At 32.6% G+C, this 18,010-nt stretch overlaps 1 protein-coding gene across 5 annotated transcripts in view; it reads left to right on the top strand.

Moving 5' to 3' along the window:
- Positions 1-18,010, top strand: part of LCORL (ligand dependent nuclear receptor corepressor like) — a 166,753-nt gene that overhangs the window by 128,064 nt on the left and 20,679 nt on the right. For 2 of the 5 annotated variants that reach the window (XM_028087736.2, XM_088021234.1), the window contains exon 7: positions 7,126-11,942. The exons of 1 other annotated variant lie outside the window; for it this stretch is intronic. In XM_028087736.2, coding sequence (XP_027943537.2) covers positions 7,126-11,942 — 4,817 coding nt within the window. Of the gene's footprint in view, positions 1-503; positions 2,205-7,125; positions 11,943-18,010 lie in introns of those variants that run through there. 2 more of the 5 variants (XM_028087740.2, XM_028087760.2) reach the window with 2 other exon arrangements.

The raw sequence follows: 18,010 nt of genomic DNA on the forward strand, positions 1-18,010 counted from the left end.
AGAGAAAAATTAGTCTTGTGGAAATATGGGATGTTTGTGTTTGGAAATATTCTTGCTGCTACAAATTTCCTTTAAAGGGGTTGACTCTTTTATTACTTGTTTAGCGGTAACGTCACGTTTCTACTAACAAAAACTCCTTTAGGATTTGGGTATTTTTTATAATGGAACTCTAATTGTACAAATAAAAATTATAAGTGTTGCTCTGCAAGCATCTGTCAGAGGAATAGCAACATCATGAGAATATTTTTACAAATACTGAGTTAGGATTTTAAGTTCTTGGAAGGTCTGCCTGTTGAGGCCACCGTATGATTGACACATTGTCCTACCAGGACTGTAGCGTTTGCTTTGATGAGTAACTACTACATCTCACAGACTTAAAAAGAGTCATAAGCAGTGATGTTACCTAAGCAAGGAGTATAATAAAGGAGTGGACCCTCCCCTTCCATAGCTGTGTGAGAGTCTCTCATGCATCAGTTTACCATCGTTTCATTCCATCCATCCAGGAGACTACACAGAAACAGAGAGGACTATGTGGAAAGAAGTGCTGAGTTTGCAGATGGTTTGCTCTCAAAAGCTTTGAAAGACATTCAGTCTGGAGCACTGGACATAAATAAAGCAGGCATACTTTATGGCATACCTCAAAAAACTTTACTTCTCCACTTAGAAGCCTTACCAGCAGGGAAGCCTGCGTCTTTTAAAAACAAAACTCGAGATTTCAATGATAGTTACTCATATAAAGACAGTAAAGAAACTTGTGCAGTGCTGCAAAAAGTAGCCTTGTGGGCAAGAGCTCAAGCAGAGCGCACAGAAAAAAGTAAACTCAATCTACTTGAAACCTCAGAATTAAAATTCCCAACAGCTTCCAGTTACCTCCATCAGTTAACTCTACAGAAAATGGTTACTCAATTTAAAGAAAAAAATGAAAGCCTACAATATGAAACTTCACATCCTACTGTACAGTTAAAAATTCCTCAGCTCCGAGTAAGTTCTGTTTCAAAACCACAACCTGATGGTCCTGGTCTTCTGGATGTTATGTATCAAGTTTCCAAAACCTCTCCAGTCCTAGAAGGATCAGCTCTCCAAAAACTGAAAAATATACTCCCTAAACAGAACAAAATAGAATGTTCTGGGCCTGTAACTCACTCAAGTGTTGACTCTTATTTTCTACATGGGGACCTCTCTCCTTTGTGTCTTAATTCTAAAAATGGAACAGTTGATGGAACCTCTGAAAATACTGAAGATGGACTGGATCGAAAAGATAACAAACAGCCCAGGAAAAAACGTGGCCGTTATCGCCAATATGATCATGAAATAATGGAAGAGGCTATTGCAATGGTAATGAGCGGAAAAATGAGTGTTTCCAAAGCACAAGGAATTTATGGGGTACCTCACAGCACTTTAGAATACAAGGTAAAAGAAAGATCTGGAACACTGAAGACTCCTCCGAAGAAGAAACTCCGATTACCAGACACTGGGTTATATAATATGACAGATTCAGGGACTGGCAGCTGCAAAAACAGCAAGCCTGTGTAGATTACTTGTTAGGAAAATGTTTGTATGTGTGTATGTGTGTGTGTGTATGTGTGTTTGCGTGTGTGTGTGTGTATGTGCACAGGTGTGTATTTGTGTGTCTATATACACACGTGGGAATTACAGATGCTCACTCTGACAGGAGACATGAAATTTTACAGTTCAAAAACCACTTACATGCCTTTGAAAAAAAAGTTTTATTCAGGGTTTTCACTGTGGACAGAATTATATAGTTGCTTACTTAATTCTGATAGTTTGTATTTAATCCTTGTATAAATAGGTGAAAAAGATTCAGGTTTTCTTTAGTAGTCAATAGCATAAAGCGTTGTGGGAAAACAAGTAATTGTCAAGTGAAACATTTTTATTGGTGAAAGACCACTCCAGCCATTCAGTTGAACCATCTTACAATGGAAATATGATATTTATAGTTTGTAAACATTTTTACATACTACACTTACAGCTATTGTAAGTACATCAAACAACCAATCAAAGTTTAAATAGACAGCTATCTCCATACTAAGAAAAATTAATATATACAGTATTAGTACACTACAGTGTATTCTATGAAATATGAAATGCACTCAAGTGTATCCACCAGGAATAGAAAAGAAAACCTTAAATGATATGTATAATGAAATTTAATATTTATCATTTAATAGTTGATTTACAGGAAGTTGGGGTTTATAAGGTATATACTTTTTAAAAAAAACTGACACATAGTTAACCCCAGCAGCTATAGAATCCTTTAATATAAGATGGAATACTAAGAACAAAAAGTAATTTAAATTTAATTATTAAAATAATTTAATTTTGTTTTTCATTTGAAAAATAAGCTAATGTGTAAGGTTAGAAAAGAAAGTTGGAATGCAACTTAGAGCATGTTTATAATGTGCACAGAAAAAGCTTGAGAATGATACTTGGTTTAAATGTGCTGGTTAGTTGATGTTATGACTACTTTAAATTTTAAGGATTGTGACACACTCCTACTATTGAAAAACCTCAGTGTAACTTTAATATATTTGCTGCTGTGACATTTCAAAACATTTTCAGTTTATCAAAATGAATTACAGATTTCATTTTGGTGGGCGATACATTATCATTTTGCTAATAACCAAATTTGCAGTTTGTTCAGGGTCTTGAATAGATTTACAGATATTTAACACTGAAGCTGTTTTGAACTTTCAGTAATGTAAACTCTCTACTAATTGGGTAGTTAGAAGCTGGGCAGTGCATTTTAACTTTTACTAGACTCATAAGAGAGACCAATAATTTTTATATGGCAGTTTTAAAATGTGGTTCAGAGTATCCATGTTGGATTTATGGAGTATGCAGTTTTAGTGGTAAAATGTTATAAAGCATGTGCCTCCATATAAAGAATGGGGATTTGCTTCGTATATTCAGAATTCTCCGAGTGCCCCTTTTCTCTGTTAAAATTCAGGTTCTGATCATTTTTCTAAGCCAATTTTCCTAAGTCCAAAAGGAATACTTAAAGCTGAATTTAAAACATAAGTGCACCTTGTCAAATACTTGTGTTTTTACACTTGTGTTTGTGTGTATCTAATAATCACATATACATGTAATACTAAAGAGATTTTCAGCTATTACATTTAAAAACTGCTTACATATGTTTAAAAAAACTGAAGAGTGGGAAACTACACAACCAGGTAGTTATTTGGTCTCTTAGATCTATACTGAACCCTCTTTAGCTTAACGTTACCTGCATACTAGGGTATGAATCCTCTTGCTCTTTTTTTTTTCCAAGTAAGTATACATAATAGATTGCAGAACAGCAGATGTCAGGGTCATCTTTCTTTTCAAAGAATTAAGCCATATTTTGTGAGGGCCAGAACTTGGATTATTTAATATATTTCCCCTCCTCCCCCATTGAAAAACAAATTTAAAAAATAAAGTAAATGTTTCAACACAGTTTTATTGACCTCTTTATACAGAATTTTACTTGCAAAAATTTGGGGGCCTGAATGCATTACATAATATTTATATTGAGCTTTTTTATTCCTCACACTATATTTACATTAATAAATTGATTGAGAAGTTTATAGTAAAGGGATACTTACAGAACACTTTTATATCATTTAAAAGATGACCTGACCAAAAACTTTACAGGATTCATAAAATCAGGGATCATTTTGCTATTGACTTCACAGTGATCAGTAGTTTTATAGGTAATATTATAGTTAATTTGCAGCATTTAGTATTTGTATTATTTATTTTTGGTCAGAAATAGTAAATTAAATATTTTTTGATAGTTTATAGGTAATGATCAACCCATAACTTTTAAAAGAAACAAAATGTTTCTAATTATTGAGTTAACTTTTGATTATACAAACTAGGAAAGGCAGGGAAATTTATGGGTTCCCCTTCTCCCCAGTGATTCTATTAAGATGTTCTTTATGTTAAACTTTCAAAGTACTTTATAAATTTAGTTACCAGTTACTACTTATTGACAGTTTTCTGAAAAATCCAGTTTCAGCAGACTTTTAACGAAGGTGAAAGCAACCCTTATATGCTTTCTACTTATTTGAATGTTCCTCAAGTATTTTATATTTAAAAGAAAAAAAAAGAAGGAAAAGAAAAAACAGTGCCTCTGTTTTTAGAAAACTACTGCTCAGTAAAGTTGTTTAAACCATTTCTGGTAGCTAATGACAATTTTATATTAAATTGTATACTAACTTTAGTGAGACTGATTTTTTTAGTTGTTTACAGTACAAATACTTGTATTTGTTTTTTAATTGCAGTATTTCCATTGTCGCAGTAATTTAGTAAAACTCTGTGGCTGCCTTGATTTTGACAGATTTTGTTAATATAAACTGATTGTTAGGCAATTAGTTATATTTATGCATAAATCAATTGCACTATAATTCATGAATTATTTATTACAATATTTTCTAATGAATTCATGTATCTGTCTTGTGTTGTAAATGTACTGTAATTCTGTTCCTACTTTGTGTTGTTATATATCTAAATCTGATTGTATGAATTTTAATTGTTCAGTTAACGTGTTTCTAGGTTGTAATTTGTAGTAAAGCACTTCAATGCTTTTGCACTTAAATTTACAACACTGTTGGTGTGTGATTGATTTACTCATTCAGTAAAAGAAAAGAAAAGAAAAGAAAAGAAAAAAACTGACTACACTGACTTTTTTGATTCACTGTAGGAATGAGTTTTATTTATACTAATAAGAAAAATTGACTTCTCCAAAGAATTATTTCAACAACAAAACTTGTAATGAGCAAAACTGATAGTAATGTATAAAAAATAGGCAGGATGTTTTGGTTTATAAATCAAACTGGAAAAGGTTAGAAAAAAATTTAACATTAAAAACAAGGGAGCTATGGAAGATAAAGAACCTTTACATAACTACTTGAGAATACTAGATTGAAGACCTATGTGTATTCAGCTATTACTTACTCATACTAGGTTTTTCTTTGAGACTCTAATGTGCAAGAAATATGAAAAAGAAAAATTTGGAACCAAATAAGCATTATGGAATTTTATAATTTGAGAATTTAGTTAGCTAATATCTGATGTGTGTGTATTAGATGTAATCTAATACCTTAATATCCAGTTAATAACTTTATGAAGCTATTCTTCATATACCATTACATGGAAATTATTGACCACTGTGGTATTTTGGAAGTTCCATTATTAAAAGTAATAAAATGGGGGGGGGGGAAGTAATTAACTGAATAAGAAACTTTTTTAAAATATAGACTTCCTTGAAATCTCAGAAGACAAATTAAAAATCTTGGGGTGGTTTTCAGAATAGTTAACACTAATCATTAGTTTTAATTATTTCTACTTTCTATTTGACTTTGCTAACAGAAAAAACACTTAAGCATTTTAGAAACTTAGGAAAGCAAATTAATCTTTAAAATATGCAATGAATTTTTCTAAGAAACAAAATTTCTTTTTATTTAATCACAGATATGTTTAATAGGCCATAACATAACTTTAAAGAAACTGTTGAAGTGCATCTATCAGAACTCCTGGGTTTTCTTTTGCTTATGTGAAAATTATAATTTTTAATTTGCTAGAAAAGAGTATAATATCACTTATATCTTCATATTTGATCGTTAACATTTTCTCATGTCTTTGTTCTCCATATATTTTTTGAGTTATCTAATAGTGAATCTTGGGAATCAGTTCCATCATTTACCCCCAATCATGATAAAACTGACCAAAAAAAAAAAATATTTTCAGAAAGGAAAGGATATTGGGGTCATGTCTGTGGACTTAAAATGTTTTATTATTAATTTCATATCTTTTTCTCACTTTGATAACTGCTTTTTGTCAAATCACATATTAGTTTTGGTGAGATATTGGTTGAATCTAGTAAAGTTACCGTTTTTCTAGAAAATTTTTTTATCTAATGTTCAGAATTTGGTGTTTTTGCTACTCTCAAATAACAGTATTTGTAAAATGTAGATAAAATATTGCATACTTATCTGTGAAACAGGTTAAGTCAGTTTTAGAGAGCAAAATAAAATTATTTTTCATTTTAAAATAATCCTTTTTAATATATATGAATATAATAACCCTTTAAACAAAATACAATCTCCTATAGCAATTCATAATCTCAGTAAATCCCAATTCCAACCCTAAATAAAATTTCCACAAAACAGGAACTATTAACAATAATAGCAAATATAAGAAATCATGAATGGGAGGCTATTTTCATGTACAGAGTTTGGTGATATGTTTAATTTAAATAGATACTTTTCTGAAACAGAATTCTTTTAAAATATTTTATTCTTCCTGCTGCTGGTATTGGATTAAAAAAATTTTTTTGTAGACTTCTGCCTTGGTTGCTAAGTAATCCTGGGTGTTAGTTAAAATTAGATGTATATTAGTTTCTTCAGTGGGACATTTTCCAGCATTTGAAATTAAATAATTAGGTAAGTAATGCCTTTAGTCTTCATGTAATTACTTTAGTATTTAAAATCAATTAAAAATAGATTTTATTTTTAAATAGCTTAGATTTTTTTATTATTAGGTTAAAATGCCTGCAGCTTAATCTTAGAAAAGATATTCTGTTATTTATATGAAATCTAAATTCCTTAATTTTCCTTGTGAGTATGCAAAGCTTTCTTTTATTAATAATTTTTATTTTCACTACCTTGAAAAAATACCTATTTTAAATAAAGATAAGACTTTCTCCTACATCTTATTTTTCTTATTTGCACTAATACGGATTGATAATTATCAAAATAACTTACAAAATGTCTACTTTCAAAAATGTAACTCCTTCTGAAGCACTTTCCATTAAATATTCTTAATACATCCAAAGCACTAAACATTAGCAATTTATAAATATAATCATACCTATAATCAGGTTTTATATCACAAAACTAGGGCTTTCCTTTGACTATGATACTTGCCATAGGAAATTAATTATCATCGTGCTTCATTATATTTTTGCTGAACAATAATCGAGATGTCATTAGTGCAGCTCTATAGGAGTTAGGAGTCCAGCAATACCAAAATTTCTTTTGTTCGAACTCTGTTAAAATTATAACTCCTTATAATACTGGTATTTTTGCTGTAATTCATTTTTTGTTTGATTTTTATTTTTAGTTCAACTGTTGATGCAAAATCAGAGGAAGCTACTAAAATGGAAAAAGGAAAATCAGCATTAAGCAAAGTTTTGGAATCTTTGTGCATACATCACCAGCAACAAGTTTTGGCCATGTTGAAATTTCTAGTCCAAGAGCAGAATACTGCTTCTCTTTGCTCTTGTAATACATCATATACTGTGTCTTCAGAATCTCAAAAGCCCCTAATTGAAGATGATTTACATGGTCTATTCTGTAATTATGAATATAGGCTGGCAGAAAGAGGGTGTTTACAAAATGAAAGACAAAGCCCTGGTTTTGTGCCTCTGCCGGTCTGTATTAAAGATTTACATTGTTTATCTTGCCAAACTGTAACTATTGAACACATTAAGACAGTAGTGAATAGAGGAATTGCAAACAGTTCTAATTCTCACAGGTGCTGTTCTGGACTGTTACCAAACATTCACTCTACAAAATCAGCCTTTCATGCTCCTCTTTCCTCAAGGGAAGTATGTGATGTTTCAGTCAGTCTTAAGGATTTTTGTAGATCTCGAAGTCCGTCACCTCCACCATTATCACCTGTACAGACTGAAGGATTTGAAAAATTGAAAGATGTCTTCTCAGAGCTTTCAGCCTTAGAAAATAACAGACTCGAAATAAACATTAACCAGCCTCCATCTCTCATACCAGCAGAAATAAACAGTGACAAGGGTGATCCTGAAGGTAAAATACATAAAACTAAAAAATCCAGTAACTCTGATTATTTGCTCCTGGAAGACAGCGATAATTGTACTACAAATGATGAAAAAGGTGAAACTACTGTAATTTTTCAAGATTTAATGGATCGTATTAATGAAAAACTAAAATCAATAGAAACTACAGATGTGACAAACCTTATAAAATTATCTAGCAGTGATTGTAATACAGATAATGATTTAAAATTGAGAGATTTAATATCCTCACTCTTGCATAATGCCAAGGCCAGTGATTACAGTTTCATGGAATTGCTGAGTCAACATGATAAAAAGGTAGAAAATAAAATTATTCAGACAAGATTTCGAAAGCGTCAAGAAACCTTATTTTCAATGCACAACTCTCCTGATTCACCCATGTTTAGAAGGCAGTCTTTACAAATAAAAAGAGAACTTGCTAGTCTTGAAAATTTTGTAAGAAAAAAATACACTGAAAAAAATTCAAGGAAGTTGACATGCAATGATGAGATATTTTCCACGGACAAAAAAGAATTCTATCATTGCCAAGGGTCTTTACAAAATTCTGAAAGCTTACAAGATAATAATCATGCAGAAACATCATTTTCACCAGATTGTGCATTACAATCATTGCAACTACCTCTTCATAGTTTAGAAACTAACTTGGCTTTTGATGCATTTTCAGAAAGCTTTAAAACAACTTCCCCTGGGAAAATGAGCATAAGAAAATCACAGGAGAAATCTGCAGCTGGAAAAAAACTTTTGCAAAATCACAAGGAGAATCCAAAACTGGAGAATACTCAAACGCCTTTGAAAAGTGATATTCCCGGACTTTTGAGCAGAACTAAACGAAATATTGTGCGTCCAGGGTGGTATTCTATATATGTAACAAATAATTATGTTTTTAAAAAATCCCCTAAAGCCAAAAAAGTTTCTGAATCTACAAAAAAAAGAGATCCAGTGAAAAATATTCAAATTGAAAGCTCACACAATATAGATCTAAACAAAATTGCAATGAATTCTAATTTACAAGTTGTTGTGGAGCGTTTGGAAGACACAATAAATATGGCCAAAAAGTCTTTGAATAATCACTCATTATCTGAAGGATGCAAGGCATCCAAGAATTTGATAGAAATTAATGGTAAAGATCAAACTGCAGATAGAAATATGACTCTTGCTTTAAGCAGAACGACATGCAAAGAACAGAGTTTATCAAAATCTGTGGTAGCAGCCAGCAATATCAGAAGCAGTCATATTCCTACAATAGATATGAATAGCAAAAGACTTGATAATCTGGAAAAGTTATCTATTTTAGATACAAGTAGCTTGATTTCCAATGTTCAAAGTGTGCCAACAAAATATGAAGCCATTGAAAGCTCTTCTTTTTCCAGCTATTCTAGCCCTATCAAACTCATGTTTTTATCTGAAGTTAAAAGCAGTGAAGGAGTCAAATATACTTTAACTTCAGTTGGTACTTCCAAATCAAATATTGATCTTCCTTCTGAAAAATGTCCAACTCATCATGTAATTGAAAAAAAAACAGAAACAAATAAGGATGTCCCAAATGCTAACTTTGAAAATTATAGTTCTAATCTTAATGATAGTGACACTCTACAGGGAGAACTAAACAAATTTAATTGTGCAAAAGAAACTACAGAATCCCCTGCAATGTTTATAGATGATATGAATAGTGATAAGCCACAAGATGAACCTAAGGAAAATACAAGCAATGGTATTGATTCATCTTTTAAACGAAAACCAGGTAGACCTAAAAAAATAGGTCCCCAGGTTGTGAAACAAATTAAGCGGCCAATTGGAAGACCACCAAAACCTAAAATTGATCAAACAGACATCACCATTTGCCAAAATGAGTCTTCTAGTGCTGGAAAGAAAAGTCCAGAATCTCTCCTATCAGAAGTAGAAGAAGGTATTTATAAAAAGAGTATTACCGTAACTGTTATTTATGGAAGGTCAAGAAGAACTAGAAGGCATGTTTCTGAAGGAACTGTAAACATAAGCAATATTATGTCTTTCAGCAATAATGTTGCTGATTTTCCAACTGAATGTAACAGTCTCAGAAATATTAGAGAATTCAAAATTGACTCAGGTGAAAGAAGTGCTGTTTCAAGTTTGACTACTGAAAGTGAGATCTTGGGGTCTGGCTTTGAATATGTTAGGCCTATCAAGAACAAGTCTGTGATACCTCAACCTTCCAAGAACATTATTCGACCAAATCAGAAGCCTTTTGCAAAAATTAGGAAGCCTGGTAGACCTGCAAAAGTGAAAATCTCTGGCATATCTGTGACTATTAATAGAGTTTCACCTCAGGAGAGAGAAGTAAGTATTAGCAGCTGCTTACCTCCTTTAGAACAAGAAAATATATTAGAAAAAAATCTGGCTGAAGAAAAGTATGATCACCGATGCAGTAAGACGGATACAAGGCACACTGAAGCTGACATATTTAAGAATGGATCAAAAAGTATGGTTGCAACTATACCTTTGAGACATTCTATTAGGGATAGAAAACCATCTCTTCATTTCTTACATCCATTAGCATCGTCTAGCTCACTTATTTATAGAAATGCTCTGTTCCGTAAATCATATAAACTCCATTTGCAGAAAGGTAAAAGTCAGAAGGAAAAACATAGGCAGTCAAGGATAAAAATAGCTTCGAAAGGTACCCCAGCAACTAGAAATTCAAGGAATGCAAAAATGTGTTTGGAAGATAACAAATTAATACCCATTTCTGAAGTATCCTTGGACCCTATAATTTCATCAAATCCTTTGCTCAGGTGGTGGGCTGCTTCTACTTCAAACGATTCCTTATTAGAGGAATTAAACAATAGATTTGAGCAAATAACAAATGCTTGGGTGCAAGTGAGTGGAGATGAAGCTGGGAACTGTGTTCACAAAAAAAGAGAACGCATTGAAAATGATAATTTCAAAATAGCAAACCCTTTGGAAACCTGTCTTTTAGAACTTGAAGTTTCACCTGTAAAAATGCTTTTTCGGAAAAAGTATGATTTGAATGAACTCTGTATCTGGTTTATGCAAACAACAGAAACACAGTCTCTTTCACTAGTTAGAAAAGCAAATGCTCGAAACCCTTTGGAAGTAATAAATACCAGAGGAATTAAATTAGGGACCAAATATTCTAATTTTAATACCAGCCCCTTCAGAAAGCACTTTAAAAAATTTGCACTATCTTCTCCTTCAAAATCAGCAGGGAAGTTGCATATACTGCATAAAATGGTTAGCTCTCCGCTGTTAAATGTGAAAAGTAATTTAACATTAGCTAGATTAAAAAGAACTGAGTTTAAGAGGTTGCAACATGCAAAATGGAAAAGAGAGGGAAAGCTGCACAACCATGGAACAATTGATTGGATCTCTAAAAGGAGGGACTTAAGATTTTTCTGCCAGAACCAATTTTTAAATAAGGCTGAGGGGGGAACAAAGGCTGACATCCCACTCCAAGGAAAAAACACAATAGATAATCAGTTTATTTTGCCACCTGAGATCAGGGATGACTCTTTGCAACAGAAGGTGGTGATGTCTGACTTGAAAACACATGCTAGTTTAGAGAATAATTTTAAGTCAGAAGCAAAGGAGAATGGAACAAATTGCAGCCAAAAAGATTTTGAAAAGGGACCAAGACTAGGAAATGTATGTCCAAATAATTGGAGGTCAAAAACCTTAAAAGATTGTAGAATATTTTTGAGGAAGATCAACTATCTTGAACACAGAAATACTTTTAAGCTAAATACAATCATTTATTCTCCTGAATCTATTGACGGTGGAAGTAATCATCAGACTCATAGAGAAGAATCAAAGCGCTTTACCTTAAGGTCCCATTCTGCTAGGCAAAATTCTTTTAAAAAGCAATCTAAAGAAATAGAAAATGCTAAAACAAATAGTCCTTCAACCAATAAATTTCCTGGCCAACTTGACAACAGTAAATTAAATAAATGTGTTAACTATGACAAGAATCCTGATAGTTCTGACGTTCTTAGCAAATTGAACAAAAGAAAAAGACCACCATGGAAGACCACAGAAATGTCAACAAAAAGACATAAACGACAGTCTTGCAACAGTGGACAAATGGCAAACTATTATTCAAAATCCCAACTAGGTAAGTTTTTCTCTACTTAATTTTAAAGTTTCATTGTAGGTGCCTTGAGTAAAATATGAGATAATGGGTAGAAAAGGAACAACTGATTTAGTTTCAATTTATTTCCAAAATATTTGGACAACCTAATTTCTTGGCACCTAGTATGAAACTCACGAAATTAGGTTCTCCTGAATGTACCCATGCACTTCCCTACATCTTAATGTGTCCAGGATTTTAAGCAAATTAAAATATATTTAGTAGAGACATAGAAAGCTCCTAAACATATATCATTAATGTACAAGTTATATTATCTGTTTTTGTGTTTGATCTAATATAAAATATAGAAAACAGTGTGAATGGTAAATATGCCCAAGGAGCTATCTAAAAATTAACTGCTACGCTACAGGATAATATGTATTCATTGTCTTGATAAATTAATAGCTTTGAGACCATGTGGAAAGAAGTAGACTATCTCGCTGCTAAGTTGATGAGGTCTGTAACATACATAATAATTCTAGTATATCAGTCTCACATTCACCATCAAATTGTTAATGCCCTCTGGTACTGCTTTGAGAACCATTTTAAGACTCTGCTTATTTAAATAGTGTCACGGAACAAGATATTTTCTTCAATAAATAAGCAAACTTGTTGAATAGGTTTTTTTTAGATGAGACATTGAACTAGATTCCACAGATACAAAGATGAAGATTTCTTTCCAGAGATAATCTATAGTGTAGCAAGGGAGAAAATCATGTACAGATACTGTTAAGGTAATGCCAAATTTAGAATGTAAACTGAAATTACTTTAGTAAGTAACTATGTGCTTTACTCCGTTATGCTGGCCTGACTTTGGTGCCTCAGGGAGACTGTTAGCCTCAGACCCTAGCAAAATAGGATATGAACACCGTAGTTGCCAATGTAGCCAGTTCCATCTCAGCTTGTTGATAGGTGCTAGACAGTTCAGGATTTGTAGAAGTATGGTAGTGCTCATTTCATTACTTCCTGGACATGAGAGAGTGCCAGGTTACATTTGTAAATTTAAGGATATTTTATTGTATGGTTGCATTGTTACATTGTATATTTTAGGGGCTTAAGGAGGTATTGATGGCTTTATTTTTGTTACCTTTTTAAAACTTTTTTAAAAGCTAAGAAACAATTATTAAATCTTCTATTAAAATATTAAAAGCAATAAACTCAAGTTTTAATAGGTTAGATGATTATAATGACCCCCAACATTCAATTAATTGAATGACTTTAAAATGCCTATTTCAGTAATATTTAACATGCATTAATTAAAAATTTTTAACTTTGTAACGTGACGATTAAAGCTTTAATGTTGATCACAGTCTCCATTATGAAAGATGAATCAAATTGAAAAATAATGTCCTTTGTTTCTTGTCCTTAGGATAACTAAAAATAACATAACAAATAGCACGTCAGGAAAAAAGAGGGAAGAAGCCTGATAGTGATTTAAAAAAATATATTATAATTCACCTAAAAATATATACACATTTTTTTGAAAGACTGTCATGAATGGAGTGTAAAGTGCAGTGTTTCACTTTTAATCCTTTCATTCTCATTTCATGCTGTTAGAGTTTACCAAAGGTAGTTTACAACAGAACCGTGTTTTGTCCTTCTAGCTTCTTAACCATTGTATCTTCCTGAGGTATGAATATAAAATTTATATTAATATGATTCTTTATCTCACTAAATATGAAATCGCCCTGGAAAAATAAGATGGAAGATGCCTCATTATTACTTTTTCAAATTAATCTCAAAATCCTTTTGTGATATTTTTTTAAAAATTTAGTATTGTTGTTTTACACCTTTTCTCATTTTTAAAATTGCTAGTACTATTCCTGTTCTGCTTAAAGTTTTATTTATCTTTTACTGATAACTTTCCTTCTTTATTTAACATTCTTTTTTTTTAATCAAGGACATTATTTTTACAAAGTTGTATTTATAGCAGCATTTGTTATTTTTATCTGATTTTAAAATGTTTCTTAAGGTGTTATTTTTTTTTCTCATTATTCTTGGTATTCCATACTTCTTAATGCCTTTTTGGAAATGACACTAAAATTCATTATCAGTTTTATATGTTTTTCTTCATCATAGAGTAATTAGTGACTGGAGATTTGAGAGAGATTTTTAACAGCAAGGACTTTTCTAGAAAAATTCATAAGGCAATGTATATAATGAATTAGGGAATATTTCTATTGATGAAAAGTTTTGCTTCTGCCATAAACGTCTTGTTTTTGTACATTTCAAGATTTACTGTCTAGATACAGTTTAATACATAGGAGTTTTAAAACTTATACTTCGCTACATTTGTACTGCTGTGTATCAACTGTAGACATGGAAAGGAAAGAAGAAATGCAATTCTGTCTTATTCTTAATTCAATATATACTTAATGAATGCCTACAATATGCTCTTAGATACTGTAGAAAGTTCAGAAAGTTCCCTTTCCATCTGAGTAAGAAAACAAGACTTCCATCATGTACATATATTCAATAAATAGAGTATATTTTATGTTTTAAGTCAGATATTATATTATTAATTATATTAATTAAGGGGATAGAATGGCTAAAGTCATGGTTTGTGTTCTCGTGGAGCTTATCATTTCATAGGGGACAGTGAATAGGCAATTTCAGTAGAAAGTAGAGTGCTATGACTGGGGAGAGAGGTGGCTTGTAGAAGCACCAAGGAGGGAAATTGAACCCAGGTTTAGAAAATTAGGCAAGGATTCTTACATAGTCACATCTAAGCTGAGATTTGAAGGATGCCAAAGTATTAGAAGTCAGGGGAGAAGTATTTCAGTCAGAGCAAACTGCATGTGGAAAATTTGGGTGACAGAACAGGCTTATAGAACACTGAGTAATTTAATTCATATAGCTGAGGCATAAAAGAGGAATTAAGAAAGGGGCGGGGGTGGACAGAAAAATGGCAAAAGATAAAGCTACTGAGGGAAGCATAGCCCAGATTGTGAGGCCAGCATCAGTTAATGAAAAAAATGCTTGGAGCCCTAGTAGTGGCAGTAATGGAGGACAGATAAATTTGACAGAGGTCTATGAGATAGAATCAGTGCATCTTAGAGAGTAGAGGAATAAAGGGTAATGTCCAGGTTTGAGCTTGAACATCTAAGTGTTAGATGATAGTAACATTCACTGAGATATAAGAGAACATTCAGAATGTGCAATTTTAGACGTAAGGAGTTTGGAATATCCAAGAAAAGATGTTTAGGAAGCAATCACAGTTGACCCTTGGACAATGCAGAGGTTAGGGGTGCTAACTTCCTGTGCATTAAAAAAATGTACATACAACTTTGACTCCACAAGAACTTAACTACCAATAACCTGTTGACCAGAAGCCTTACTGATAACATGAACAGTTAATTAACACATATTTTCTGCTATATGTATTATATACAGTATTCTTATAATAAAGTAAGCTAGAGAAAAAATTTTATAAGAAAATCATAAGAGAAAATACATTTACAATACTGTATGTATATTTATGGGGGGGAAAAAAATCTGCATGTAAGTGGACCCACGCAGTTTAAACCTGTCTTATTAAGAGGTCAGCTTTGGTTAATATGTGTTTGTTGCTCAGAAAAGAGGTCTGAGCTAGAGATAAAGATTTTGGAGTCCATAAATAATTGAAACCATGAGAGTGGAATGGATTGCTCAGTGTAAAATGGGAAGAGCCTAGGATCTCAGAGCCCCAAAGATACAGAGGAAAAAAAAATTGTGCACAGGGGCGCATGGATTGCGTCGGTGGTTAAGTATCCAACTCTTGATTTTGGCTCAGGTCATGATCTCAGGGTCATGAAATTGAGCCCTGCATCAGCTCCATGCTCAACAGGGAGTCTGCTTGAGATTCTCTCCCTCTGCCCCTGCCCACCACTCAAGTGCATATGCACATTCACTCTTTCTCTAAAATAAATAAAATCTTAAAAAAAAAAAAAGATGTGCACAAAAGGAGATTGATGAGGGTAGTCAGGAAATAAGAGGAAAGCCAGGAGAGTGTGGTAGAAAGGAAATGTATTTTAAGAAGGAATAAAACAACAGTGTGAACTGTTGAAAAGAGGTTAATTAAGCCTTGAAATGTCTCCACTGAAGATAGCACAAAAGGTTATTGTAATGATTTTGAAGAGTGTAGTTTTGGTACGCAACGCAGCCAGAAATCTTATGTTTGAGTTAATGCAGGAAGAGGAAATGAAGAAGACCAGCACAGAAAACTAAATGGCTCTGATTGGAGAGGAGATAGGGAGATAGTGAGAGGAAGCCCTCATGAAGACTGGTTTTTAAAAAAAAGTTTGGCTGCCAATGAGGAGAAGCCAGTAGAGAATGAAAGGTTGAAGATACAGACAAGGTGGCAAGCAGTGGAAATGGAGTGAAGCCCCAGAGTGGATTATTGGACATTATGGGCCATCATTAGATAGTTTCGGCGAGAAGAATCACTTCTCTCTTAAAACATGAGAACAGTGGGAACAATATATGGGAATGCATGTTAGTTCACAAATTCATGAGCAGAATATTGAGGATATTAGAGATATTTTCTATGGGTTCAGAGGTAATTTGAGAGTAATATGGTGGGTATTGTGCAATGTAGATAACATTTGAAATACTATCTCAAGAAATAACAGGGTTGAACAGTTTTGTGATTTTTATCTCAGCCACAAGAATGTAAGCTTGGAGAAAGGTGGGCCCTTAGATTTAATTGGGTTAATTGGGTTCACCAAGTGGGTATAACAAAAGGACAAAGAGATCAGGCCGAGAATTCATTCTGTGAATAGTGAGAAACTAAATAAAGTGTAATTCTAGAGAATCTTTTCTAATAATAGCACACGGTATAGATTTTTGAGGGGAAGGACAAAATGGGGTGTGTGAAAGGCTAGCTGCAAGAGACGATTTTTGAGGTGATAATGGCCTAAAATGGAATAACTATTGAAAATAATAATACAGAACTTTTGCATATCAGTGTCTTTTGAGTTACCAAAGTAAATGTGTGCCTTTCCTAACTGATAAATACCTGGATGTAAATAAGCTTACTTTGGACACATCTAAGGAAGTTTCAAGACTAGAATAACTAATGTGGACTTGAGGTAGCTATACTCATTGTACTCATCCTAAAACATTAAATTTTGCCATAAAAATTCAGAATTCAAATTGATACTTTGAATTAGATTCTGAGCTGACTGAAAAAAGTCAGTTTGTCAGCTTCTGTTTTGTCATCTATCCTCAAAAATGACTGAATACAATTTTTCCATTTAGAATTGTGGTTTTCACACAGATATGTTAACTGATGGGTGATTTTTAATTAATAGTATACTCCTTCAGCTACGTAAAACTGAAACCAACCATGCATCCTCCTCTGGTCCTGCTCATGAACGGTTTACCACATTTTTTGCATCCTAACTCAAAATATCCTTTTAAATTTGTATGGTTGAGGCGAACCTTGGCACAGAATATCCTTAAACATGTTTAAATAAAATTTAGAGTTAGCATTTCTTCATGTGCTATTATTCAGCTTCATAATTATCATTTAATGGAAAAACTAGCATAGAGTAGATGATTTTCTGAATTTCATTTTGATAGAAACACATTTCTAGATGACTCATTGTCACCTTCATCTAGTTTGCCACACAAGCATTGCAGAGATAGTCCAAGAAGCACTAGTCCTCCAAGATGTTCTGTGGGAAAAGGGTTCTATGGTCTAATAACTTTGGGAAATGCTCAGTCCTGTGCTTGTTGAATCACTATGCCCCATTAACATGTTAAACAGCATTCTTCAAACTTTATATATCATATCATATATCATATCATATCATATCATATCATAGCTCTTTATGTCCCACAGTTTGGGGAACATAATTGGAAAACACTGCTGTATATAGTTTCCTGCTAGGGTTTCTTTATATTTACTGTGATATTCCCAGAAAAATGCAATGACTATAAAAACATGTTAATTTATATACTAGATTTGTTCTTTGACATAAATTAATCAAAATTAAGTTGTAAGTGCTTTATTAACATTCACCATTAAAAGAACACTGTGGTAAATACCTATAAGCCAAAGATGATCACAT

This window comes from Eumetopias jubatus, unplaced genomic scaffold (genome assembly GCF_037043125.1).
Source record: "Eumetopias jubatus isolate StellerSeaLion01/CBP00866 unplaced genomic scaffold, mEumJub1_p1.0 scaffold_2, whole genome shotgun sequence".
Taxonomy (NCBI): Eukaryota; Metazoa; Chordata; class Mammalia; order Carnivora; family Otariidae; genus Eumetopias; species Eumetopias jubatus.